The sequence below is a fragment of the Apteryx rowi genome, unplaced genomic scaffold (assembly GCF_003343035.1).
Source record: "Apteryx rowi isolate R43461 unplaced genomic scaffold, aptRow1 scaffold_14, whole genome shotgun sequence".
Lineage (NCBI taxonomy): Eukaryota > Metazoa > Chordata > Aves > Apterygiformes > Apterygidae > Apteryx > Apteryx rowi.
The window spans coordinates 5244706-5271828 of record NW_020447641.1 but is presented as its reverse complement, the minus strand read 5'-3'; the positions used below and the strand labels follow the sequence as shown (position 1 = coordinate 5271828).

The 27123-nt window shown below is 40.8% G+C and overlaps 1 protein-coding gene across 3 annotated transcripts; it reads right to left on the bottom strand.

Annotated features, from left to right (window-relative positions):
* Nucleotides 1-27049, bottom strand: MCOLN2 (mucolipin 2). Of its 3 annotated transcripts, none has more exons than XR_003252154.1 (15): nt 26893-27049; nt 23659-23818; nt 20402-20575; nt 16584-16737; nt 15970-16057; nt 15680-15776; nt 15070-15169; nt 13377-13492; nt 11711-11860; nt 10077-10178; nt 9853-9975; nt 8109-8315; nt 6617-6732; nt 3632-5306; nt 1-82 (listed from the first exon to the last, which is right to left on the bottom strand). XR_003252154.1 is itself a non-coding variant. In XM_026057634.1 (15 exons), the coding sequence occupies exons 1-15, from the start codon at nt 26943-26945 to the stop codon at nt 5270-5272; spliced, it is 1740 nt and encodes a 579-aa protein (XP_025913419.1). In that variant the 5' UTR covers nt 26946-27049; the 3' UTR covers nt 3126-5269. The 3 variants fall into 3 exon arrangements, 2 of the variants coding, with proteins under 2 accessions (XP_025913419.1, XP_025913421.1); XM_026057634.1 differs by lacking the exon at nt 1-82 and adding an exon at nt 13770-13832 and having other exon boundaries at nt 3126-5306; XM_026057636.1 differs by lacking the exons at nt 1-82; nt 3632-5306 and adding an exon at nt 13770-13832 and having other exon boundaries at nt 6639-7357.
* Nucleotides 27050-27123: the final 74 nt, after the last annotated feature.

Sequence of the window (27123 nt, the reverse complement as noted above, 5' to 3'; positions counted from 1 at the left end):
AAGTGTAGAGAACTGGGGCTCACAGAGACCAGGGACGGCTCTTACGCTGGAGACAGGCAGGGTCCATCCCCAGCAAGACCTTCTAAACATCAACAAAACACTTCGTTGTTCTGTCAGGGGCACACCGTAGCAGGGTAACACAACAGAGGCTTATAAGGTGGGGGGGGGAATCTAATACCCAAACACCATAGAGGTCTGTGCACCATTTGTGCGCATCCACAGTAGACCTAAGTGGGGATTTTGCTGGCTATCCCTGATCTCAGACAGGCATGCGGCAACTCAGATTAAAGGGTGCAAAAAGGGGTGCATAAGAAGATACAAGGTCCTTTATAACTATTTTTTCTGATTTTCAACACCAACAATATACTTATTCTGTTAGTTCTGCACTGAAAATGAGTAACTCGTACTGTTCTTGTTTTGTACAACAAATGTTCTCTTGCGTTAAGTACATGCTAGGACAAATACACATGCGTACATTTACTACAAAATTTCCTGTTGAGATCTCCACCAGCTAAAGGCCGAGCTGCCAGCTGCACAAAAGAAAACTCTGCTTCAGCCTGAAAGCTGCAGTTGCTTTCCACAGGGCAGAGGAACAGCAGCTCTGCTTTCAGCACAGCTACGGGGTTTACTTTGCCCTGGTATTCTGCCCCCAGCCAGAAATATACCTAGCCTGGATAACACACAGGGACCTAAGGCCCCAACTCTGTGGGTGAACACTTCCCAACCCCACCTGACACTTACTTCAAAGACTACAGGACTGGCTGGCCTACAAAAACACTGAAGGTCAAATTTTGCTTTCGGAAACATGTTGAAGTGCATTTGTGCTCAGCAGAGACCAAATCTGCACAAGAATCACCAGGCCATAGATAAAGGAAGGAACCGGACTATTTACTGATGAAGGGGCTTTGTCTGTGCCAATACCTGCCCATAACATAGCCCCAATGTGCGGGAAAGCAATTCTCAGTGTCACCACACTACCTGCTGAGCTCTAACCACAGCAACGCTCATTGGCCTCCAACCTTTCTCCCCACACCACACAAACACTTTGATCACCGTCTGGCCCAAAGAAAGCAGCCGAGGGCTTGTGCACTCCAGAACCTCTACTGTTCTCATACATTCACAGCATGCTATCCTATGTCAGGCAGCAGTATGAAAAATTACCAAGGAAAAATAAAAAATCCAAGCCTAAGAGCTTGGCCTGCTTCAGTCAGGCATGTGCAGTTCAGAAGACACATGCAATAAGGACAACTCGCAGGTCACAAGAGATGCAGGACTCGAGCCAGAGCCCTCTGAGGTATGTATTACCCAATATATCTGTATGCCCCCTTAGGGCAACACATACTGGAGCATGTCATACAAAAGCTCAGCCTCTAACATAACATGAATTGGATCTACTTTTTCTATGTTCAAGTCTCCAACCTACGATTTCTATGAGTACTGACAGAAGGTAGTTCAGTGAGGATAATACAATTCATTTTCAGACATACTGGATTGTTGTCTTGTTTACTAGGAAACCATTTGAATTGAGAAGGGAAGAGATGTTCTAAAAAGCTATTAGTAAAATAGCAACAAATATGGAAAACAACAGCATTTTATAAGGGACAAAAGTCAAGATCTCACACTGTGTGGGCCAAGAAACTTGGCTAGTAATCAATAAATGTTCATCGCTTCTGTAGTTTTCAGAAGAGCACTTGGATTCTCCAGGGCCCCAAAGCATACATTAGAAGACCCCAACAAATTCTACATGTTAACATTAGGAGAAAAACTGATTTTTCTGTTCAAGAGTGGAAGACAGTAAATTTCTATTCTGAATCAGGCAACTAGCATCTGTTTGGTGAAAGACAAAACAACTAAAGATCTTTGCTAATAACATAAAGTCTTCGTTATTAGTAGCAATTTAATTTTTATCCTCATTTGTAATGCAGCAAGACCCATAAGCTGTAGAGGCAGCTGAGGCCATAGCAAGACATTGCTTAAACTGGGACAGGGAGAAGACTGTGCATCCCAAAGACATTTCAGCAAGAGAAACACGGATACTCACAGAGAGCCCAGATGAATGCAAATACTGACATGAAAACTGTTTCTTCCAGACATCTAGGTGCAGCCCAAGCAAGACAAAATGGCATTCATTTACAACATGAAGAGTATTCATTGTCAGGAAGGCAAATATAGGGGGAGGGATTTGAATTACAGTTAGTACATCTTCCCGGAGTTTAGTCACCACTGCTTTTACCTGCTAGCCAGAAACACCGCTGGAGAAACTGCAAAGTTATTAACCTCTCTTCTTTAAGCATSCCCAAGGAGAGGCAGAAAATGAAGACAGACCTATAATTTTTTTCAGCCTACCAAAAAAGGTGCAAATCCAGCACTGGTTTTGACCATATATCCCCTCTCCAGTACCCCAGACAGGAAGAAGAAAAAGAAATCTGGTATATTTTGCTTCTGTCCTTTGGGAAAGCATTTATTCAAATTTAGATCAAGAACCATAATTAACTCCCTCTTGCCTTTCATACAGAAGTCAGGCCAGGTCTACACTACAACCAAGTGTTGGGTCTTCACAACTCAGAGGTGATTAGTGTTGAGAACACTACAGCTGGGTTGGATGCTTCCAAAGGCAAGAACAACATCTGTCCATTACAGGCTTCAGAGGAGCACTACTGAAGGTGTTAGTGAAACAACAGCATGAGCTTTTAATAATTCTGCTCAAGGGCAGCAAATCAGGCTTTTTATACCTAGGGCCTTGACCTACTGTAGGTAAATGGGTATTAACAAGAACAGAAGCTCTGGACAATGCTGTTAGCAAGACTTTCCCTTCTGAACAGCTGAGYTGGTTCTCTTGGCTTTGCAGAAATATCACAGGATGGAGTTTCCAAATTCTAATTAGGGCTGTTAAAACAATAACTAGTTTCTGACTAGCATTTTCCCATTTTTCCTATTTTCAAAGATTCCTGATCCCCTCTGAGACTCTTCTTCCTGCCAGACTTCAGAATAACTACACGCATTGCTGATGTTAAAACATCCAGTGCAAGGCAAGGGGATTTGTCAGCTTCTCTCCATCAAAAAAAAAAAAAAAAAAAAAAAAAAAAAAAAAAAAAAAGAAAGAAAGAACCACACACGCACACACACCAACCCCCCAAAACTTTGCTTTGCAAAACACAGTCAATCATGCTTTAGTATAAAATGCAAGCAGAGAAATTGGTTTAACAGCCTCACCTTTTCAGTCCAACTCTGCTTTACAACAAGCAAACATCCCAATCAGCCACACCGGCTTTTTTTTTTTTTTCCTTCCCCTCCAAGGCACTCTTGAAGAGAAACAAAGATTGAACCTGGGTAATTCATGCCTCTGAAGCAGAAGCATGGTTGTTCATATAGAAGAGGTCTCCCTTCACCCTCATCRTGTTTTGGGGATCTACACTTTATTCTGTCACTTATGCTCACATTTTATACTGATGACAAGAGAGACCTGAAGAGAACAAGGAGCCATAGCACACTAGTGGGCAACCTGGACAAGCCAATAAGAGCAGGGCAGAAAAGAAATGAGAGTACAAAATAAGATAGTGACACATGACAAAGAAAGTACACGCAGAAGTACAGCAGCGGGATTAAGATGTTAAGAGGTCCCAGGACAGACCTGTTCTGCTATGACTTTTAGCATCACGTCAGTCCAGCTCAGGTGGCAACAGCTGCCTTCAGTAACAGGTACATTCAGATGGTTCTGATCTGTCTTTTAGCCACAGTAGATGTCAGAATTTGTGTTGTCTTCATTAATGTCATCTTCAAGTCATCATCATGTTCTTTCTCCTAAGAGCCTGGAGGACCCAGCACAATGCCAACCTATGACAGTATAGCTCTGTGGGCACGTCCAGGAGTGCTGCCCCTGCTGGGTTAGCTACTGCTGGCTCCTCAGCAGAGGGTGCTCCCAGGCACACAGCGAGAATCCCCGCCGGCAGAGCAGGAAGACCTGAACTCTGTGGACAAAGATGTACATTCACCATGCTTTGCTTCACAGGGAAGCAATAAAGGCAGGGGAGAAAAGTAGTATGCAGTATTTTGAGGATGAGTCTCCTGTAAGAGCAGCTGTCAGTAAGCCAGGACCTTGTACAAGACTTTTCTGCATTTTTCCCTTTTTACCTCACTCACTTTACTCATACAAGGAGAACATTTCAGATTGCACTTGCAATCTGAATCTTGCTCTGTAAAAGAGAAGGTCAAAGGGAGGGAGGAAAAAAAAAACCAAAAAACCAAAAAAATTTCTTTAGTATAGTAATCTGTAAATACACCAAGAAGTTCACCAAGCAAAAATAGCCTGAACAAGCCAAATGCCCAACTCAGTTGTTAAAATGTCTTCTTCCATTTAACATGTACTTGAAATGCAAGTAGTTAGGTAAATCAACTCCACAGCCTTGGTTTTGCCTGAATTTGTCCTCAAGTTTACAGCACTTAAATAGCAATAATCTTTTCATGCTTCATCCTTCACATGAAGCCTGCCATGGAAGTTTCCAACTACACAGTATTTACCTATAGCTAAAGTATTATGTTTAATCTGGGTGCATTGTACATCAAATATTATGGGTATAACAGAGAAGATTCAGGAAAAAATTGCTTTTGTTTTTAGTAAAGCTATTAAAAGAAAAGATTGTGAACTATCAGTGGCTTGTGTTAGAACTGATATACAAGAGGGAGAACAGCAATTATTCTGCACTTTTGTGCAGCTCCGTAGTTTTACATAGACTTATTTTAAGGAAATGAGTTGTGCCAAGTAGAAATTACAGTCTCAATGTTAATGCATTGCTTCAATAAGTGAAGTGAAAAACTCCTCCCTTCTTCTTGCCAAGAGCTATAACAGTCTACTTTTTATTTATTTTAAACGTGGAATTATTTTTAAATATCATTTCATATATTTYTTTCCCTTATTAACAACAACTGTTGGTTCAGGACCACTTTCCTTCTTCCTAGAGGTGATTAGCAAACAGAGCTCCCCCAGACACTTCTCAAGAATCAGCCTTCTTTGACGCAACCAAACTTTGGGCAAGAATACCAAGTTCTTCACAGCCTTCCTCCAAACAAAGATAGCTTCTGGGCTCTCACTGTGTTCAGCCAGCTGATGTCACATTAGCAGCTTTTCTTCCCCAGCACCTTAATTCAATAAGATTAGTCTGTTCACATGGAAGCAGGTCCAGTAGTTGGTTTCATTGCTATTTGGAGAATTATTCTTCTCCATACAAATATGCTTTCTTTGCATATTTTAGTAGTGAATTTCAGTGCATGATCAATTAATAAGTATCAAGTTGTCATCGCTCTGTTGTCTGTAAAAGAAAATTTCAGAATTTCTCATTCAGTAGGAAATACAATAGGAAATATTTGCCTATACAAAAATGATTTTTGATCCCTTTGTTTTGTATTTTCCTATTTCAGCACACAGCTTCCAACACTTACACTGGAACAATCAAGCAGAAACTGTTACAATAGCAAGAACTCCAGATTTTCACACCGGCTACCAGGCTTCTTCTCTTGATGCACACTGCAACACACTATACTAAAGCAGATTTATTATACTCAAGCAGACAAGATTCTCTTTGACTGCAGGGCTGACTTGGATATGAAACCTGAAGGTGTACCTGGCTGGAGTTCCCATGAACTAATTAGCTTTCAAGTGCCCACAGCAACTGCCGTGATATCCGCCCAACATCATCTCACTTAGTTCTTTCTGGCTAGGAGATTCCTTTCTCCCAGCATACATCAAAAGTAAAAAGCTGCATTTCACAAAAGCCTCAGTGCAAGTAGGACAAGTCTCCTACTGCTAAAATAGGATTTGTTACACCAGTTGAGATTCAACAAGCAGTCACATTCAGCTCTATTCCTCCTCCCATAAGCTGGTTGTCTTACACTGTGTCCACAGTCATTCCGTGCCCCAGCACGAATATCCCTAGACTGCCCAGTGACAGTGACAAGATCCCCATCCTCAGTGCTAGCATGGATTCAAAGGTGGGCTAGGTTTCCTCAGAGGCAGAATTCAAAAAATAGACTTCTAAGCCAGTAAGCACCAGGTGAGATGTCTGCACATCTCACCAACACCAGCATAAGGAGGACATCGCCAAGATCTGTGGAGGTTTGAAGTCAGTCGCAACCAGATATTTAGAAACATGTTCCCAGTATTTTGACAAATGATATTGGAGCTGGTTTACCACAGACATGACATAGCTTTGGGATTAAGCACAGGTCCCTTGCTAAATCACATTCTCTTGCTGTCTGCTATTACCTTAGCCTGGTGGAAGAGCGATTTGGAAACAAAAGAGTCATAAAAGCCTAAGCAGCAGAAGCTTAATTTGCTCCTGACTCCCTGACAGTTCCAAGTTATACTCCACAGCTTCAGTTTCTGCATGGTAGTTTTTGTATGAGCAGAACACTTAAAAGTGTGCATTTAAACTCAGAATTACCTCCCCTTCACCATAAGCTTATTAAAGATCTAATTAAAGTAAAACACAAGAGGAATAAGAGTCCAAATATTCCACAGGTAGAATTCTGCGTGTTCCAACATTTGTGGAACAGCATGTTGCAGTAAGAAGCTAACTGATGCACCTCTGAGAATAACACTCACTAAATATACCATACTGACCTTCTACAGCAGCAGATGAATGGCATGGAAGCTTGTTCTTTTCTATAACCAATGCTGCCACACTCTTTTAGAAATTCATGTAGATCTGTTACTGGAAATCCACTTTGTTGATATTTCTGAAAAATAAAGCATCTTATTTATAACACGAGAAATTATTCACCCAATGTCTCTAGACTATGATAGCCAAAACTGAGTGACTACTGATTCATTTGTTCACTGTTGCTGCAAGAAGAAGAAACACCCCCACTCCCACCCCCATCCCTCAACAATCCCAGCCCAGAAGCACCCTATATATAGTTGGGGGAACAGAACAAACTAGAAATTCACATAAAACTCATACTGTTCAGATTCTCTGTTACATTTTGTTTACTGTCCCTAAGACCAAGCAAGTGATCTCTAGTCATACATTATTTCTCCCCTGTTCACATTAGCTGCTGTGCTTGCTGTGAGCACGCTGGGTTCACTTTCACTAGAAACCCCAACTCTAGGTTCCAAAGGCCCTAATGCAGATATTTAGCATTTTCATGCTGAGGAAGTGGTCTGCAAAACACCAGTTCAGCACAAAGTCCTCAAAGGAGAGAGTAACAGGTAAACACAATATTCCTCAGTTCAGACCATCCAATAAGCTCAGAAGTACAGACAGTAAGTTGTATTTTGAGACGCTTAGAAAGTAGAACTCTTGCTTGGTCAGGAAGTTGTGGTCCATGTAAGATCCCAGCCTTATCCTGCTGGCCTGTTTACCTGACACAGAGACAGAAAAGGACAAGAGCTAAAAGAGCATTCGTTCCACATCTCCTTCCTACTGATACTGCCACTACCAGGAGTGCAAAGACGACAGCACTGGAGGACAAGAACTGAAAACTGGGAAAATTTCACTTTCCTCCAGTTTCTATCTGAAACTGATGGCACAATGTTACTTTAAATGAGAAGTAGCAGGCTTTTTGGAACAAATTCCTTAATAATCACACATTTCCCAGTGGCATATTAAGTAAATCTAGACAGCTAAACAAGTTGAATTATCCGCTTGCCCTGAGCCACACCCCTGCCAAGTGGTTCTTCTCAGAGACGCTGACAAACCTTCCTGCCTCAGCTTCTGGTGCCATGAGAAGACATATTCACTCCAAACAAGATTTATCCATCTCTGTGCAACTGTATCTAAAATGACTTTTACCTACCCTCCAATTACCTACCAGCTTTGTTTTCATTAGCTATTACCGTTTTGAAGCCAAATCAAGTGGTAGGAAATACAGAACAGGGACACAGACTAAGCATGGTTTTCCAAGGCAATTATTGGCTACAGTCACTTGGGTGACTACCCAGTGACACCTCCCCCTCCCCCCCCCAATTTCTTCCCCAGATTTTAAGCTGAAAGATTTTAATATTCTCACGATTGATCATAATTAATGCTAGACATTATGGTGCTGAGCAATTAACAATAATGAATGCAGAACTGGTTAGAAGAAATAAGTATATGGGAAGATTAATGATTTACCTTTATGGTGTCATAAGAGTCTGTAATGAGTGCAATGAAAAGGCTGAGGATCATGTATATAAACAGACTAATGAAGGAGTACAGATACAACCGACTAAACAGCCACACCAGTGTGCTCTTCTGCTGGATTTGAGCAAATGTTGCAAACATATCATCACCATTGACCAAAGAAAACAGACACTCGGCCACTGTGTTCAGATCTTCAAACTAGAAAATATTGAGTACAAATAACTATTAGAACACGAAGATCACCCACATCCAGATTAAAGGGAAGGAGGAAAGTGTTATTAAAAATATATGGCGCCCTCTGGTTGCCACAAAACCAAAAGCAGGATTTCCATTCCCTCTCTGACCTGTAGTAGAGGAAGGGAAAACACATATTTCTCTACTTTTGAACTAAGACTTTCAGAATTTTTGAGCAAATGGACCACGTTCCTCTCCACCTGCACAGTAGGGGAAGGCTCTTACCATTTGCTATAAGGGACAGCTTGTGCAGGCAGAGCACGCTGCGAACCCTGCACTGGGCTCAGCACATTCTGCACAGAACCACACTGCCTTCCAGCGGGGTACAGGAGAATAGTTCAGAGAGAAGGCAAAGGGTGTGTGGTGGGGGAAAACACATCCAACACACCCTACAGTTATTTTCCTTGACGTTGACTGTGATATTTAGCAAGAGTTAACATTTTCATAGACAGGCATATCATGGACTACAATTTCTTTTACTCAGATAATTAACGTACTTTCTGCTGGAAAGTCAGAAGAACAATATTTACACTGTGCCTGTTACAAGCAATTGACCCTCTGGTATCACAGAGGATCCCACAGCATGTAGTGACTCCCCTAGAGAAACTTATTGTCATCAACTGAAAATATATGCAGACCGAATACCTAAGTTTCTTGAAAGACAGACTGACATTATGTCAGAAGAAACCTAACTCTGGGGATACAAGAAGCTGAAACAAGCACTGCAGCATGGATCTTTGTTACAGTATATACTGTGTATAATCAGAAATCAAGAATGAGTAGTAATACATTTATTACTCATTAATGGACATTCAGAATTTACCAGATCAGGAATCTGCCTTTTTGCCCAGACTGTCATATAAAGCATCCACCAATAAAGGAAACAAGTCAGACACAAATTTCTAGCTTTGAATCTGAGGGTTACAGCTGTTTCTGCTTGCAGTTGGGAACTTACAAAACTTTAGTACTGCACCCAGGTTTCAAACAGGAAGAGGGACATGCTGGCATACTTTTGGAGATTAATAAAGTCACTTATCCATCCATATTTGGGTCAACAGGTAATAGTTAAAGTTGCATAGCAAGGGAAAGATTTGGAAAACAAAGTCAACGAGATACCCTGAAACAGTAACAAATGCATCAGCATACCAATTGCATCAGGATTGTCAGAAGAGGGCGAAAGAGATAACGCACCCAAGTGCCTTTGGTCCCCTGTCAGACACTGTCTGGATAAACCATCCAGACATTCATCACAAACACAGCCTCGTGTTTGTGGTTATAGTTCAGTAGAATAAGGAGTTCAGTCACACAGTGACAAAGAATATAGTTACTTTGTTAAAAGGAGCAGGTGATAGAGTTAAGCAATTTCTTTCAAGCTTTTAAAAACATGAATTCAAGACTTGTATCTGTTAAAATAACTAGGAGCTCTACACAGTTAGGTATTTACACGTGGTTAGACAAAAAACAAACAAGCAAACAAACAAAGCAATAACTGCTGACATACCTTTTCATGATAAGGTCCCAATACAATCCAACCACAGAAAGTATAGCCAAGATAAATCATCCCAGCACAGCAACAAAATCTTAGAACTTTGGGCAGGGATGCTTGCATAGTTAAAATGAGTACCTATAAGTCAGGGCGAAAAGGAAGTCACATATATTAAGAGATCTGAATAAATGACAGACCTAAATGTGTTGCAATTGTTGAATATTTAATTCCAGCCTTACATTGTAGGTTTGAAAATATCCCAAGTATCGGATGACTCCAACCCAGACAAACAAAGTTGATGTTCCAAGTAAAATGCTGCAGACATCATAACTTGTGAGATTCTGAGGGATCCAAAAAGAGCAGGTGGTCAAGTCAAAGTGGTAGGTATGTCAACTTGACAACTATACAGGTGTCAGCAGTTCAGACAAAACTGGACAGTTCAATATTGAAATGACATTGCCAAATCACAAAAATCAGACCAGTATAAACTGCAGTTGGAGATCACTCAAAAGCAATAGTACTGCATACAGAAGCACAGCTATGCTGACATTATTGAACAAGATTTGTATGAAGTCTAAAAGAACTAATGCCTTTGCTTTGGTTACAATATACTTTTAAAATTAGATTAATAGCTCCAAATTTCCATTTAAAAAGGTTAACATTTGCTACCACAAATTTTTCATTCACTGTTAAAACAAGTAATCACTTAAAAAGCAAACTTCAGGGCTACAGCCCTGTCTATGCTACAAACGTGAACAGTTTTGAACAGGTTGCTAGCCGTTTGAAGTCTGAACACCATTTCCACTGCCAGTGCAGTTTATAACCAATTCTCTCTGCATTTTGAGTCAGCAGAAGGCTAGAGCAAGTCACAATAAGCACAAGAGCTGTTCAAGATTTTCTGTTCTCTCCCCTCCCCTCCATCTCACCACACAGCTGGACATTCCCAAGTGTTTCATCTGAAGGCCGCTCCAGGCATTTGCCCTTTGAGCATCAATACACATGGAGCAGCACCAACACACTAGCTGCCCCATTCTTCCCAGAATACAAAGTTTTTTGAACACATGAACTGTTGACACATGCTCTATTGCTAAAAAACCACACACACGCAAAGAGCTGCCAGCTGGACAAAACACATTGATTTCAGTAAGTCCAGACTAGAAGGTCAAGGACCAGTAGCTGACACTGGCTGTGCCTTTAGTTTGGACAGGCCAGGAAAGCAAGCCATAGTAGTAATGTTTCCAGTCTCATGAGCTGCTGAGACCCCTGTTTTATCAAAGGTAATGAGTCTTGATGTCTTTGTGCAATATGTACTGCTACTTCTTAATTATTAACATAACCTAAAGCTTTTAATTAGGAACTGTCTTTTCTATAGTATCTACAGTACTGTCTACTTACAAGTCCTAAAGCAGGGATTAAGGAGCTTAACACTATAGAAATAAGATGTTTAATTAGCTTCCAGAGTATTATTGAAAGAGTCTGGGGCAGTTYGGGGAATAAAACCAATTATTAGTCAAACTTGCACACCACAGCGTTTGTTTTAATGGATGAGGCTCACACATCCTCTTCAACTGCTGCAAGAATCCGTCAACACTCAGAAAAGAGGCATTAGCGCTCAGAAAGAGAGCAAGCCTAAGAGTTTGATTCAACATATGTAACAGGTCTCAAGCAGGAACAAGCAACACACAAAACCTCAGACAACTGCTTATATTCTACTATAGTGAATAACAACATGAGGGGAAAGGAAGAAACAAGAATTAGCAAAAGTAAAAAGTGACTAGTGACTAATATAGCTCCCTCACATTTTCCCTAGTTAGGGCATGTTACACCTGGTTGTAACAAGACTAGTATTTTATCTGAAGCATTAAACTCTCACCTTGGCTTTTATTTCCATTTTTAAGATTGATCCAATGATCGTCATCATATCACTGATAATTACCAGGACATACCATCCATTTATGAACTCTAGGCGATCAGCATTACAGACATGACGTTTATATTTCTCCAGGAAGAAATTCACAAATCTCTGTTGAGAAGCATTTAGATGTTTAGTTACAGGTCCCCTTAAATGAAAGATATGCACAGATGCCCCAGTATTGTAGCAATGCTCGAATTTCACTTGCCCACTTTTCCCACAGTATTTGCTGGAATAATAGCCTAAAAATCGTTAGTAATAGCAACAGGAAAAAACAAAATACAAGAAGAGATTTTAAGACAGGCTTAGGTCATTGAAAACCAACTTTTCACGAAATAAATGACTTCATAACTGACCCCCAATAACCTAAGCGTGCATGGCTTGTTATCCCCTTTTCAAACTCCTTCACAAGAGGTTTCTGTCCACCCCCCAAAAGAGCATGACCACTCAGCTGAGGGAGTGAAAGAACATGGAAAATTAGTAACTTCAATTCAAATACAACTATCAGTCAACAGCTCTCATTTCCAACAGAGCCAGCAATTCCACTTCCTGCACCCAGTATTGCCCATCTGCTTTCACTTGTTCTCTCTGCTCATGAATAAATGCTGCTGTCCCAGTTCCTGACAGTAACTTGCAATACCTTTGCTGATCTGTATCCTATTCACCTTTGCCTTGTTTACAAGTTCCAAAGAGGGTATATTGGATTAGATAAGTAGCTATCTGCACTTTCATATGCTGCATGTCCTGCTCTCTCTTTTCCAACTCCCTTTATCCACATGCTTAGAAAGTGTATCACAATTAATGGTACTAAATTATGTAACAACTCTGGCCTGGGGTGTGAGAAAGTGTGAAATATCAACCAGGCTCTGGACATTTGGGAACTCTTCCAGCACAGCAGTTTTACAGTGCACAACTCAAGTGAACAGAAGCTTCCCGTGCAAGGCCATCTCATGTTTCTGCATTGCTTTCTTTGGATGGGAAGAGTTGGGTCTGCTTACACGAGCTCAAGATGAAGCCAGAGTTAGTCTCAGAGTATGCAGAGGAAGACAAGTGGGGAAGAATTTGACAGCAGATTGTAGTCAAGAATTGTGAAGGGAGAAGGAAAGAACTGAAAAGGGTGGTTCCAGCCCCAGGAAGACCAAGAAAACAGCCAAATGTAAGAAGGTACAGCATACAGTCTATTTCTCAAATTACAGTTGGCTTTGAAAAATACTCATTAAAGCATTAATTCACAGCATGACCTGTATGGGTGCTCTACTTTGAAGCCAAGGCAGAAAGAATTCATGTTTGGAAGGTGTAAAATGCATTGACTGATAGCAGCACAAAGATTCAGAAGTTTTTTTGCACAAGATACTCTACAAAATTAAGTCAATCCCCCCTACTTTTGCCCTTGACACATGCAACAGAATACTTACTACAGTACTACACAAGCAAAAGTAAAATTCATTGTGTTGGTGACTGTTTATTACAGACCTTTACACATTGTTTCTAGAGGCACAGATACACTAAGAGCACAACATGCTGCAACAGATACACTGATACTTCATAACTTAACACTTCACAAAACTAGTATCAAACATGATAGCAGAGACAAAATAAGCATGGAGACTATGAATATTGTACTTACTTTTTGCAGTCTCAAGGCAAGAATAATGGATCGTGTGCAGAGGATAAGAGAAGCAAGGCAACTTATAATGACAAATCCATCAAAAAACAGAACATACTGAGTGTTCTTCTGGAGAACTGTGAGTCACAGAAAGGAAAGAGTTAGTCTTTTCACATCTCTTTGGGAACGGATTTATCATAAGCATTGACACCTTTACAGAAGGTCATGTATTTTGCACTTAAGTCTCTCACCCCATAAACAGATGGGCTATTAAAAAAAAAGCACACCACCTTTCTGCAAGTATGTCGCCAGCACAACTGAACAGAGAACCATAGCCCAAGAGAGCTACATAGACTGGGCCACAAACATGAAATGCACATTTCAAGTTCTTCAAAATTAAAGAAAAAAAAGTACATTGATGCAAGCTTCTCATTTTTCCACTAAGCTCATCTGTCCATCTGTGCTCCAGTGTTACAACTGCATGGAATAAAAGAAATGCAGGATCTGGTTGGTTTCAATACAATTAAGTTAAACACATGTGCACACACACACACACAAAATAATCACACACACAACCACTACACAACTCTCCACGCACACAAGACCATTTCTTATTCCCTGACCTGCAGTCAGAAACTGTACCATACTCTTGTCACACACAGGTTTAGAAGCCATCATGTGAACCCAAGGATCACAGCTTTTCAAAACAGGTATTTTCTTTGGCTTACTCGCATCAGTTCTTTCTACAAGTTTCACAACGTAGTTTTTAACTACATAAACAAACACTAATTTTTAATTGGTATAATACCTCTTCAGCTCACCTTTATAATGAAGTTACATGCTCTCTCTCCCTTGGCTGCTCATTATATGCAAATAAACTACTAAAGAATAGTTAGTTGAAAGACAGCTGCAAGAAGTTACTGAACATACACACAAGTCACAGTGCTTTGATTACTTGATTCATACTGTAAGATACCACTTCAATGCCAATAAAACACACTATTAGACAAAAGTTGGCTTTGGCCAAGCAAAGGGGAGGCCGCTTGACATCTTTCTTAATTGATATCTTGTATAGCTCGTAAGAAACTATTACTCTGCCACACTCCTTTACAGCAAGTCACTGTGGGGGAGAAGTAGTTGCACAGTGCTCAGTCAGTGACTACTCCTCTGAAGGAGTCTTTAGCATCCACTTCTTAGCTGTCAGATAAAGCCTTAACAACAGGAACAAGGTAGATGCCACCCTTTGCTTACATGCATCATGACAGTTAGCGGCAGCAAAAAAATAATCTCTAAACCTCTAATCTCAGAAATAGTAGGCTTCAATTAGCCAAAGAGAAATAATTTTGAAGGCTATAAAGGCTTGAGTTGGGAATTTACCACTCTTAGTATATTAAATTGAATTATTTGAGTAATCTCAGAGCAACAGAACAACTAAAACCTATAGAAGAAACATTCATCCTCCTTCCAGATAAAGCCTGGTGACATATACAGCTGTATAGAGATGCTTATATCATCAATACCCTTTCAGAAAGGAATTAATTCCTGATTACTAACTACAAAAATGTAATGAGTCGCATTAGGCAAGGTTTTAGCCTTAAGGTGGTAGAGAAGACACGGAATATCTTGTTAGTCCAATTGTTATGGACCAGGAGAAACGGAAGGAGGAGATGTTTAACACTTCCATCATGCAAATACATACACACACAATACTTACTAGAACCAGATATGTGCCAGTCTTTGCATTCTTGAATATCAGTATCACTATCAAAATAAATTTTGATTTTTCCACTGTGGGCTCTATTATTGAAAGTAATCTGAAAATAAAGGTAAATCAGAAACAAGACTAGCAAAATATATTCCATAAAGTAAATCTTGGTCTGTACTTTGACATAATATGCATTAGTATTTTTAGGTAAGCATTTAAGAAAGCTGTCACCATAAATGACAGCACATACAGAAGACTTGAGAGCACATAATGTATAGCATTAAAAAGCAATATTCCAGAAAAAAAAAGAAGAAGAAAAAAAAAAAGAAGTAAATTTAAGTTTGTTAGATGAGTAACAATTACTTACCCCCTTCTCAGACTATGAAGTTACCAGCTGGAATAGGTTACAAAACAACATTGTTCCATGGCAACATAATTTCTTACGGGCTTCAGCAGCCTTTGGGAAAAGGGGGTTAAGCATAAGGCAGCTTCCTCCTAGGCCAGGACATGCCCAACTGCTTTTCCATACAGTCTGGATAAGGATACCATCTATGGACCCTTGTTACTATACAAACAAGTGTTAGAAATTTAATGTAAACCATACCCAATATTCACTTACAGTATTTTGAAACGCGTAACAGTCAGGCAATTCACGGGCATGGATTGTTTGTAGAGCAATGCCTTTTAGCTTGAAGGAGATTTCAACTTGTATAAGCCTGAATGTTTAAAAGAAGCGTATAAATACATATACAATCAAAAATACAAACATACATAAAGCAAGGAAACCACACAGAACATAATGCAGCATATTCATATGAAAGGACAACAAAAAATAAAATTAAGAAAAAAAAAACAAAAAACCCACAAAAAACATTTTCCCCCCCCCCCAAAAAAACCCCCCAACTTTACCTGTAAAATTCAAGATTGAAAAATGAGGAGTTCAACTTCAGTTCAGCCTTTTTACTGGCTAGCTCCTGTGACTTTAAAAGGATACATTCTGGGGAGAAAAAAAAAAAAAAGGGAAGAAAAGTTAAAGTTTTAAAAATTCCACATAGAAAGCAGCATAAAACTGAAATATTCAGATTCAAGCACAAGTCATAGTCAGGCATAGTGTTAATTTTGCACAAAACTATTCATACAGAGCCCAACTAGTGGGATCAGAAGCAGGTGCATGTAGTAACTCTTGAGAAGCTATGAGGTGGGACTCTGCTCAGAGAGGTGCTAAGGACACCCACTGAAGCTGCAGCCTTACCAGCATTGAGAATTCTGTATCTGAACCTTCTGCATTAAGAAAAAGCTAATGAACAACAGTTGAAAAAAAGGCCAGAGAAACCTTCTTCCTATAAACTGCAAAGTCATAATTTCTAAGCAAATACTGTAAAGCAAAGGGGGGAAACAGCAACAAGCATGTTAGTTTTCCTGTGATTGCCATGCAAAAGCTATTAGTATTAAACATCACTGATTTACCATTACAGTGTAAATACTCCCTGGCAAGAAGTTTTTTTAGTACAACAGTTCCATACCTGTTTCGGTAGCAACATCTATGTTCAGTGTATCATTGGAAGGAAGCATTGTGCCTTTTTTGTACTGCTGTTTACAGATTTTTAAACCTGATCCTTCATTTTCATCTTGTTCATAACCAAGCGTCCCCAGGGAAATGTTCTTTAATTGTCTGTACTAGTTTAAAAGCAAAACAGAACTAGAAGTTAACAAGAGATACCAGTTTGAGGGAGGAGCTGGGGTCTCACTACCTATTCCCTGTCCACCCACTTTATCTTAGGTCTTTTTGCATATGACATAATAACTTGCAATCTGAACAAAACTATTTATATTAATGTAGCTTTTACATAAGAACTCAAAAATAACAAGTCTTTAGTTTCCCATAAAGCCTGCAAATTGAATGTGGACATATCATGGGAAGTTGAGGTGGCTGCTGGCCATCTGCATTAGTAGTTCTTGGCATTCTGGTTACACAGTGAGTAGGAGCCCAATACCTGCTGGGGCACCTGCAAGTGATTACATGTGCCATACAGCAAGAGTCTAAATTAGATGCCAGGTATTGACTTTAATGCAGCATTGCCACTAACCACACATACTCCATGGATCTCTCTTATGTATTTATTTTTTAACCATTTGAAACAAAGATCCTCTGATTAAAATTCAGCACAATTTAAAAAACCCTAAGCAACATAAGACCCTTTTCTGTCCTGAACTCAGATGTTGGTAGGATGGCCAGTTAAAAGCACAATACTAAGAAGAAATTTAAAAATGTATATAATCTTTTCAGACTTGGTATTAAGGCCTGAAAAGATTGGTAAATGGTTTTCATACTTCTCCTCCTTTTCCTCACTAATCCCTCCCCTAAAGCAATCATCTTACAGAAGGCAGGAAATAAACCTGCCTAAAGTACTACTGGCTCTGTGAAAAGGCTGGGATTGAAAGTATGAGCAATTTAAGTCACAGTTTCAATCTTTGTCCCCAAAATCCACTCTGATAACAAAACGCAAACTGATCCTTGCGTGGCTATAAAACGGCAAAGCCACGTATGCACTATATAAGTAGCATCCATGGAACATGTACAGAGCTTGGGCAACCTTCAAAAGCAATTTAACCTGCCTGCTTTACGCAAGCACAGAGGCAACTGAAAGCTTGAAAGGCACTTTCTTCACTTACTCTAAGTACAAGTAAAAGCAAGCTGTATCATCTATCGTTGTAGTCGCACCTCCCAGACTTGCACAGCTGAGGCAAACAGCTGGGGGCACAGCACTTCTTACAGTTCTTGACTCCTCAACGGTGGAGCACATCTACGACTAACCATGAAAGCAGTAATTTGTCAGCTCAGCTTAACACCAACTAACATCGCCCAAGAGAAGCCAGATAGACCAATGGTCCTTTAAGGAAAAAGGCATAAACATCCAGTAATTCATTAATTTCTATTATTACCTCACCTGACAAACCAGCTCAGGGCAGCATACATTGGTCATCTCTGCAGGAAGTATTTATTGTTCTGGGAAGTATTTCCCAGGAGGCTTGAGTTCACAAACATGGGTAGTCAGACAGGACTTCCCATTCTTTAAGAAACTTGCTGTTCAGTTGATTTTGATATGGATTAGACCTTCTCTCCCTTAAACACTAATCTGGTTATTAATTACCATCCATTGTTACCCTATTTTTTTCCCCTATTGGCATTAACTGCATCAGTCCCTCATGTAAGACTCCCTACGGTGATACAAAAACCCAGCAGCTGTTAACTACCGCACACTCCACATCCAAAAATGGCTGTAATGGGAACCTGCACATTCCCATCCAAAGCTCTGCCTCACAGTGCTGCCCTTCAAGTCTTCACAGCTGAGCTTGCAAAAAGTTTAGATAGCCAAGGAGAAGACCACTGCCTCAGTACCCCACAAAAAAGTTATCTTAAATCAAAATAAACTAAGGAAGCCAAGTCTGACTAAGGCATGTCAAGTGAGTGGAAGCAGTAATTAGTCACAATTACACATCCCTCTAAGGCCATCACCAGATCACTGCATCTAGCAGCTGTTGTTCTGCCCACACACACCCAGGGGCTCTGCCGTCCTGACAGTAACACATGACTGCGGAAGTTACCCACATATCACTTTCAAATAACRCACTACACAACAGTAGAAGTAAAACTCCATTTCTATATTTCCAAGCAGCCTAAGACAGAGCAACCAGCAGGAGCAAGAGTTCTGCAACATCTTGGTACTCCATACTCTGCCAGATGATGGGATACAACCATAGCAACTCTGCATGGCTTTTTTCATAAAAAAAGTTTCCAGATTAGACCAGAGAGAAGAGTAGGAAGAAGCTGCATACTCTTCAAGCAGAGAAGTCTGTCGATTTTTCTGCAAAACATGAAAATACCCCAGTGGTCCATTACATATAGCACCCCCCACCACGGCCCCCCTCCCCCCCAAAAAAAGCCAAACAACCACACACTGTGGATTCTAGCTGCCCATCTCGGAATAAAAAAAGGCTTAGGCCTTCCTAGAATGCTTAAAAAAAAAGTCTCAGTGTTCACCTGAAAACCACTTTAAAAAAATAAAAAGGCTTACATGAGATAAAAACTGCAGGAACTTCACAAGGCACTAAAGAACCCAGATTACATGAATTTTAAGCTCCTCAGAGGGCATGTCTACATTTATATAATATAGACATTTTATGAAGAGACCTTTTTCTGATGCCTGTATCACACATTGGCTCATTCTTGAGGATATAAAGCTATTATTTCTCTACTGTCTTCTATCTGGGCTTCACCTCAGTCTTAGTGCCTATAAAAGAAGGAAAGTAAAGCAAGAAAGAAGAAAAAAAATGAAAAGAAAAGGAACAAGTTATAGCAGAAACAGCAGCAACATTGAGAGTTCAAGGGAAGACCAAGAAAACTACCTCAGGACTCATTGAACATACCAGGAGTCAGATTATGGGCCTTGTCCAGCACAGCAGAAACAGAACGTTTGATCTGTTGATGGTTCTGCTGTAGCTTACAGGAGATGGCCAAGAAGCAACGAGCCCCTGTACAAGTGCCTGCCTGAAAAGGAGGCCTAGCCTTCACACCATAGCATTTCCCAGATGCCTGGTGGGCATAACTGATGCTTGGCAAAACAGCTTTAAACCAAGCCTCAAAGCTGATGTCCCAAGGTCAGAGAGAACGAAAGGTGGCTTAAGGCCACTTTCTTTCTGTTCATCCCACCTGAACTGTTTCTGGGAAGATTCGTTTTGTTTTGTTTTTTAAACACACACACACACACACACACACACACACTCTCATCTCATGACTTTCAAATGTAGCAGTATTAAATAAGAACTGTTTATTGAATTCTTATGCTAGATTTATTCCCCCTCCTCCCACAATTGTAAAGGGACTGTTCTTTAAAATACCATCCGTAACCAGGGCCAGTGTCCCTGCATTACTGGAAGTACTGTATTCCCCATTTCGAGGCCTCTGGCACTTACTACAAAGCTGCAATTCAGTATAGCTGTAAGCACAAATTTTTTGAATACCATACATAGGTATATTCAAGACCATAGCTCTTCAAAGAAAGACCTAAACAAAGGTTCTAGTTCATGTAAGATGACCAATCTGCAAACTTTCTGGACTTCAGCACTATGCACTAAATGAACAAAATTTTGTGTTAGATTTGTCTCTATTTCTGTATCTTGGAGACATCTACACACAAACTTTAGAACACCACCTAAGCAGACTCACTGAAATATTAAGATTAAAATCTAAAGGGAGACAGAAAAATAGAACCTGAGCAGAAGTTTACTAGCTATAGCTTCAGCTTTAATGCTATTCTTCATTATAAACAAACGCACTTACCTGATTAATAGCATAAAAAATGCTATCATAAGCTTCTTGCTGCGTATATATACTGCAGCTGTAGTCATCTTCATCAACACCAGAATATCCTTTCAGGAAAAGGTGTTTAAAAGCAACAGCGTTCTCCTCTTTGAATGAAACCACCAACTGGTTACTCAAACCAAAAAAGATAAGCTGACAACGGGAAAAAAACAAACAAAAAAAAATTGAAGTGTTCAAGCAGCAGCATTTTGGAAACAGCTTCACTTCTTTCAACTATAATAAACAGAAAATAAAAAGGTGCCTGTTTCTGTAATGTGGCTAAGACAGCTAGATCATTTCTACCTTTCACATATCCTGGACCAACAACTCTAACTGGAATTCACCAAAAAATTGTGGAGGATGCAAACAGCAAAAGAGCTAACCTAACAGTGCAGCCTGCTAAAACAGAAGTGCTCCATTTGCTATGGGACAAATTCCAGCAGCTTCTTTCTGTCTGCAGTACGACACAGCGCTAGAGCAAGACTATGCAGGACCCCACAGCAACTAAGTCATCTGTTTGCCCCAGGTGCTTGTTAAGGAGGCTATGATAAGAAGCAGCAGCACACAGCAGAGTGTGCATTTGTGTAGGATTTGTGTAGGATTTGTGTACACTCATCAGGATTTGTGCAGACCTGTGTGGATGCTCCCAATCTTCTTCCACAAGGAGAACACAAACAGAGTCTAGAAGCGGAAATCAAGCAATGAGTTGCTTGACAAATGTAGTAGCAGAAGGAAATCCCAGACTCCAAACAGCTAACTCTTCTTCCTAGGCTTAAACTATTTACTAAGAGCAAACGTGAAACTGTCTCATTACTGTATGGAGTTTCCAAGCCCCACAAGAAACTCACAGAAGTAGGGAAGAAATAAGAGTGAGAAACTCTAAGCAAGAGAACTGTGATCTCAAAAATCTCCCAAAGCAAACAGGAGGGTTCCCCTAACATACGAATTCCTTCATTCAAAATAACAGAAATCAGAAAACATTCCTATTTGTCCCCTTCACTGGAATACTTCATCTTTTGTCCTAGACAGCAATTACTTAGATCTGGGCTGGGCTGAAAGAATACATGAAGCAGGACTATTTACAGCAAGACTCTTTGGTTGTATGGCAAAGTTGCAGCCAGGACGGACAGAGAAGGGGATGTCAGGTGTGCCTGGGTCTATACAACCTGTATAGTAAGAACTGAACTTTCACTSTTTTATCCAACTTTTAAATCAACTATTTATATCCTCAGGTGACTGTGAAATTGCTAAGAGTGCTACAAATGAATTTGCAGCACTCCAATATCTCTACAAATCAGAGGTCTTCCAACTACAATGCAGAAAAATAAGACAGGCCCAATAGGTTTGTCTCAGGGGACTCCCGAGGGGATTTCAGCACAGCTTTGGAGTAAAACACATTTCCCATACTAGGACAGGAACCTCTTCTGCTTTTCAGTAAGGCACAAATGCCCCAGCTGCAACACCAGACCAAAGAAGCTGCAGCAATGGTCGTGCTTAATAGGCTGTTATCAGACAAAAACAGCCAGAAGAAAGCTTAAATTATTCCTAAATCATCCTTCAAGGATCTTGCCTTCATTCTGAAGCATAGAGATGCTTGTTAGAAGCTGCCTATTTACTATTAACTCAAGTTCAAGACTGCCTTGCAGAGCAGCAGCACATCTTCCTTCAGAAACCGTTTTCCTTTCCCTGCTGGCTACCTGGCTGGCATCCAAGCAAGGCCAGGGCTGATGAGTGTTGCAGTGCACTGACAAATCCTAAAGGACCCAGCAAGTCTTGTGGCCTTAGAAAGCAGGGCAGTAGAGCACCCCTTCTGCTCACAAGGACTGAGAGAGACTGGAACAGCAGATAGAGAAGTTATAAGTGAGTTCATTTACTGTCCCAAGAGTTTAAGCCAGTCGGCTAGGATATATTGAATAGTACTGAACCTTTTAACAGCCATGTGAATAATGAGACAGAACAACTTCACACCTGAGGTTACTGCCTTGTCATCCTTTCTAAGACAGTGCAATAATCCGTATTTTAGGTGCACCTGCTTGTAAGACAGGGCAACCCTTCCCTTGCTTATGACAGTACCAAGAAAGTAAAGGTACTTGTTCTGCTAGAGTTATGTTGCATTTGCACTGTCCTGTTTGCCCGCACACACACACACTTTAATATGCTCCCTATTCTCAGCAGCAAAGTCACTATGGGTAGCAATTGTGCCAGCATTAGCTTCAATAGCATATTTTAAGCTACCCTTGTCTAGGCAGACTGACTGCTACACCCCAGCCTTCGCCTGCAGACAGAGCTGCATTAGGACTCCCACCACTGCAGCAACAGAGGCGGAACTCTTTGCCAGCAAAGCCAAAGAGCTTGCCAGGGCTTTCTAGAGGGATCTGAAGAACACAAGCGTTCAATACAACACAGGGACATGCAATGCTTCATTCTGGCAGGTAAGTCAAATACAAACCCTGAATCCTGCAACTCAGCACATTTTGAGGATTTGTATATTTAGCTGTACTTGCAAAGTGCCAGATGTCAGTCCTGTATTTCAAAGGTCCAGGCAAACCATTTCTACTTACACGTTTGCCCCATTCTCCTTCCCCCATCCTCCAGCCAGCATTTCTCAGTGGATTGCTAAACACTCAACTGCACTGTAATAAACAGCAATTTAAAATTCTCTTTGCCCCTGCTTACATGTACATCTGCAAAGTTTGAAATACATCATTTGATACAAGCAAGGGGCACATCCGACTTCAGTAGCCCAGTCATCTCCATTGCCACCAGATAGACTGCAGCACTTTCACACCTGAACCTGCACATTTAGAGTTGAGGACTACGTTCCAAACGCCGTCACTTTCACAAAGCAGTGCAGTGAAACAGTGATATATTAGCCTAAAGGGCCTTGAACGCAGCAGGGAACAGAATATACAGCAGTATTGTGACAGCAAGCCTAAACATTTCATAACACAGTGTTGGATTTAGTGGGAAGGAAGAGTAATTTGTTTTGAAGTGTTATCTTAAAAACATTAAATTACGAAAGCCTCCTGGAAATTTGGGGGCAGTATTTGACCAGACAGTTTAGTTCACTGTATTCTTTCACCACACTCCCTCTTCACAGTGTTTTTTCTTTCTGGACTAAAGAGCGAAGTCAGTAAAGAACATCTGGAGATGGCAAGGAGCTGGAGCACAGACCTACTGCTTCTCCTGTGTATCATTACTACACTTTCTAAGAGTAAAAAGAGAGAAAAGATTACCTGTGTAGTAACCATAAGTATCTTCAAAATCTGCAAAGCCAGTTTCCATGGTACTTGACGTCTTGCTCTGTATTTTTCACATGGGTTCATGAAGTAAAATTTCAAATCCTCTTTTAGAGCCGTTTCTTTTAGATCTAAATCTGACTGGGCCAGCATATTTCTGCCATAAATAATAAGTTAATTAGAAACCAACAGAATGTTTTGGCAGGCAGTTTCCTCATATTACAGTTTCACCTTAGTGCTCCATATGACATAAAAGGTCTGTAAAGTTTTTCATAGCAAAACATAAAAAATATTTCCCTATGATCACAAGATGAAAAAATAATTACATTAGATTATCATAACACAACATTTAAACAGTTATTTCTCAAGACATATGCTTTAAATAATAGGACATGTTATAGCAATAACAAGTTTAGTTTTAAGAAAGAGGTAAGACTTTTAAATAAACAGAGGCTATTGTTAACACACTTCTCAGAATAAGCCACATCCTACCTCCAGAAAGAGGTGTCTCAAAGACTGAGCCACCTGAACAAGCTTCACAGCATAGCCATGCTGTGAATGAGCAATTTCAAGGACCAAAGTTATAAACACTTACTGCTCTCAAACATTAAGGCTAAAACATCCCCATGCATTTTAGATTTTAGGCATGTAAAAGTAAGAGGAACAAGCACAGCGGGCTGTTGTTGTTGGCATCTCACATCCACTCTAAATTTCTGCCTCTCAACTGAGCAGGGCACTGAAAGCTTTTTCCTTCTCCCTGTCTTTCTAACCCTGTTTTCCAGTATTGTAACTGTCAAAGCTTTCCTAGTTCAGAAAAAGACCAGGACCAATTTTTTTTTTCCCCTCCTTCCAACCATTAAGATAGAACAATCGTATCTGAAAATAGCTGCAGAAATTGATTCCTACCAGTTCCATTAAACATTCCCAATATTCTGAGTTTTATTAAGGATACCATTTTCTCTCAAGGTCAAAACGGAAAACATCAAGCCCAAGTTTCCAGATGCATTCTGATTTCTTTTGTCCTCATCTGTCTAAAGTGTATAGTTATTTCTGAGCCTGAACTCTAGAATGCAAAATACATTTGATTTGATAGAACCAGCTACCTCATAACAAGGARTTACAAAATATGGTAAAGGCAATACAGTGGCATTCTCCCATAAGAGGAAGTGAAAACCTATTTTAACATAGGGAAGCTCAAAGGTTACCCTTATTACATGGAATTACATCAATCATTCATGAAGATGATGAGGGGAAGTTGATTTTGTTTTTGAGACGGGGGGGGGGAAAAAATCACAAGAAGAGTTTTAGAGAAGATGACAGCCTGTAGAGTACCCCTATTCAGATTAAAACAAAATGAAAAACCACTGTATTGGGCTAGTTTTAATGACATTTTGGATATAAATTCAGAACTTTAAACACATGTGACAGAAAAGCATATAATTATTATAGCTGTGGGTATTGTCCAAGGAAACAGCTACATATGCACTTCAATCCAGCACGAACATCCAAAGAAATAGTTGCTCTTACACCAGCTTCTCTTGAGCAGACAGAAGTATTTTTGTGGGCACACAGTGAATGAGATGTGACACAGAATAAAAATAATTAGAGTAGGGGGAAAGAAAGGGGAAATGGAACAAGTTTACACTGGAACTGATCCAGATTCAAAGCATGAGGTATAGCATAGGGACCACTTCAAGGCATAAGCAAAATCCTCCCCTAAACTTTCAGTAACAGTACCTCTGAAATGACCCATTTTAAATCAAGCAGCAAACCTTATAAGAAACAGTACATACTTACAAATTCAAATACATACCATGCAAAACATGGCTTTTTTTTTCCTCCTCACAGCTGTCTTTTAAGCCCCTACAGCTATTCTAAAAACTCCACGCTGACTAATAACAATACTTTCACTTTTACACAACCCTCATTTAACTCCACTGGCTAGGGATTTTTTTTACTGATGCCTTTAGCTTCCTTTATTAATTCTGTAGAAACTGGTAGTAGGAAATTCTTCCAAGAAGAGCAAGGTACTTTTTCAATTTAAGAGCAAGAGATGAGATTCATGCCTATATCACTGTTGGGCTTTCAAGAATTTTGCTCTTGGTAAGTAAGAGGCAGAAGTTCTCTAAGGTGATTTTTAGCCATACATTCAGCAATAGAAGAAATACAGCAATTATTTTCAAATCTGTCAGTTACTAGAATGGATTCAAAATAACATCCAACTAAACTTGTATTAAATCTGCAGAACTAGAAACTTTGATCCAATCATTAATAAATAAATAAAAAGCTCTGAGCTATTAAGGGTGACCACATATTAAACAAAGCATTTAGTTCTACTGGATGTTCATTAGCCTATTATTCTAAAGACAATCCAAACAAAACACCTAAGTCCAAGACAAAGCCATGTAATACTAAGCTCAGACACAGTAGTGTAATTCGTATCACTCACCAGATTTCCATAATGTTTTGTAAAACAGATACAAGCAAAGGTTTTGTGAACAAAAAAATAACTCTCCTAACATGATAGCCTCACTTTTCTGAGGCACACATTTAAGTATCATTAAGGATGAGGTTATCGGCTGCAGTCATGCTTTAAAACCCAATTCATAGTCTGGAGGTATCTGCAGTGGCATCATGCGTTCCGGCTCTGTTACAACCCTAAAAGCGTCATTAGTGCAGGTGCCATCGCAATGCTTTAACTAAGAGGACGTGTTCAGCCTAAGTGTAAGCTGAGGAATGCCATGCAGAAGTGGTGATGTGCGCTACCGCTCTACCAAAACGGGGACAGGAGGTTTTGTTCTGTTGCCTGCCTTTCGAGAAGCGTTAATAAATTTGAAAAGTCCTGGAAAGAGCTTTAAGAACGATCTGTTGTTTGGGAGGTATTTTAGAGTGAAGCACTTGACAGCTCAGTAGTTTATTCAAGAAAGAGGACGCGGCAGTCATGACTACAATCTACGGCTACTGACACATGAAAATAAGCTTTTACTACGCAGCTCTTCGCCTCGTGCAAAAAGCACCACGGGCCCGGGTGGCCGGACAGCTGCAGAGCACGGTGCTTCTGCAAGRGCAGCAGCTGGCTGCGGGCACACGACGCGCGCCAGCGGCCCGCGGCGGCGCCGCTCACGCACCCGGGCTGCGCCGCCGGCGGGACGCGCCCACGCCGCTGCGGGGTTGGGGCTGAACCCCCCGCGGGGCAGCGGGGCGGGGAACCGCCACAACCCGGAGACCTACCTGGCGCCGCGCGTGGCAAGCAAGCGCTGGGAGCGGACCTTAAGCCCGTCCATCGACCCCGCGCCTGAACGCGGCGCTGCCCCGCGGCAAAGGCGCTCGCTGTCCCACAGCGCCCACCGCTCACAGCCTCCGCGGCCGTTACCGCGCGGGACGCGGCCGTTACGGCGCGGGAGCCGCAGCAGGGCGCCGCCGGCGGTTTGCGCCCGCCCCCGCGGCGGCCGGCGGCGGAGC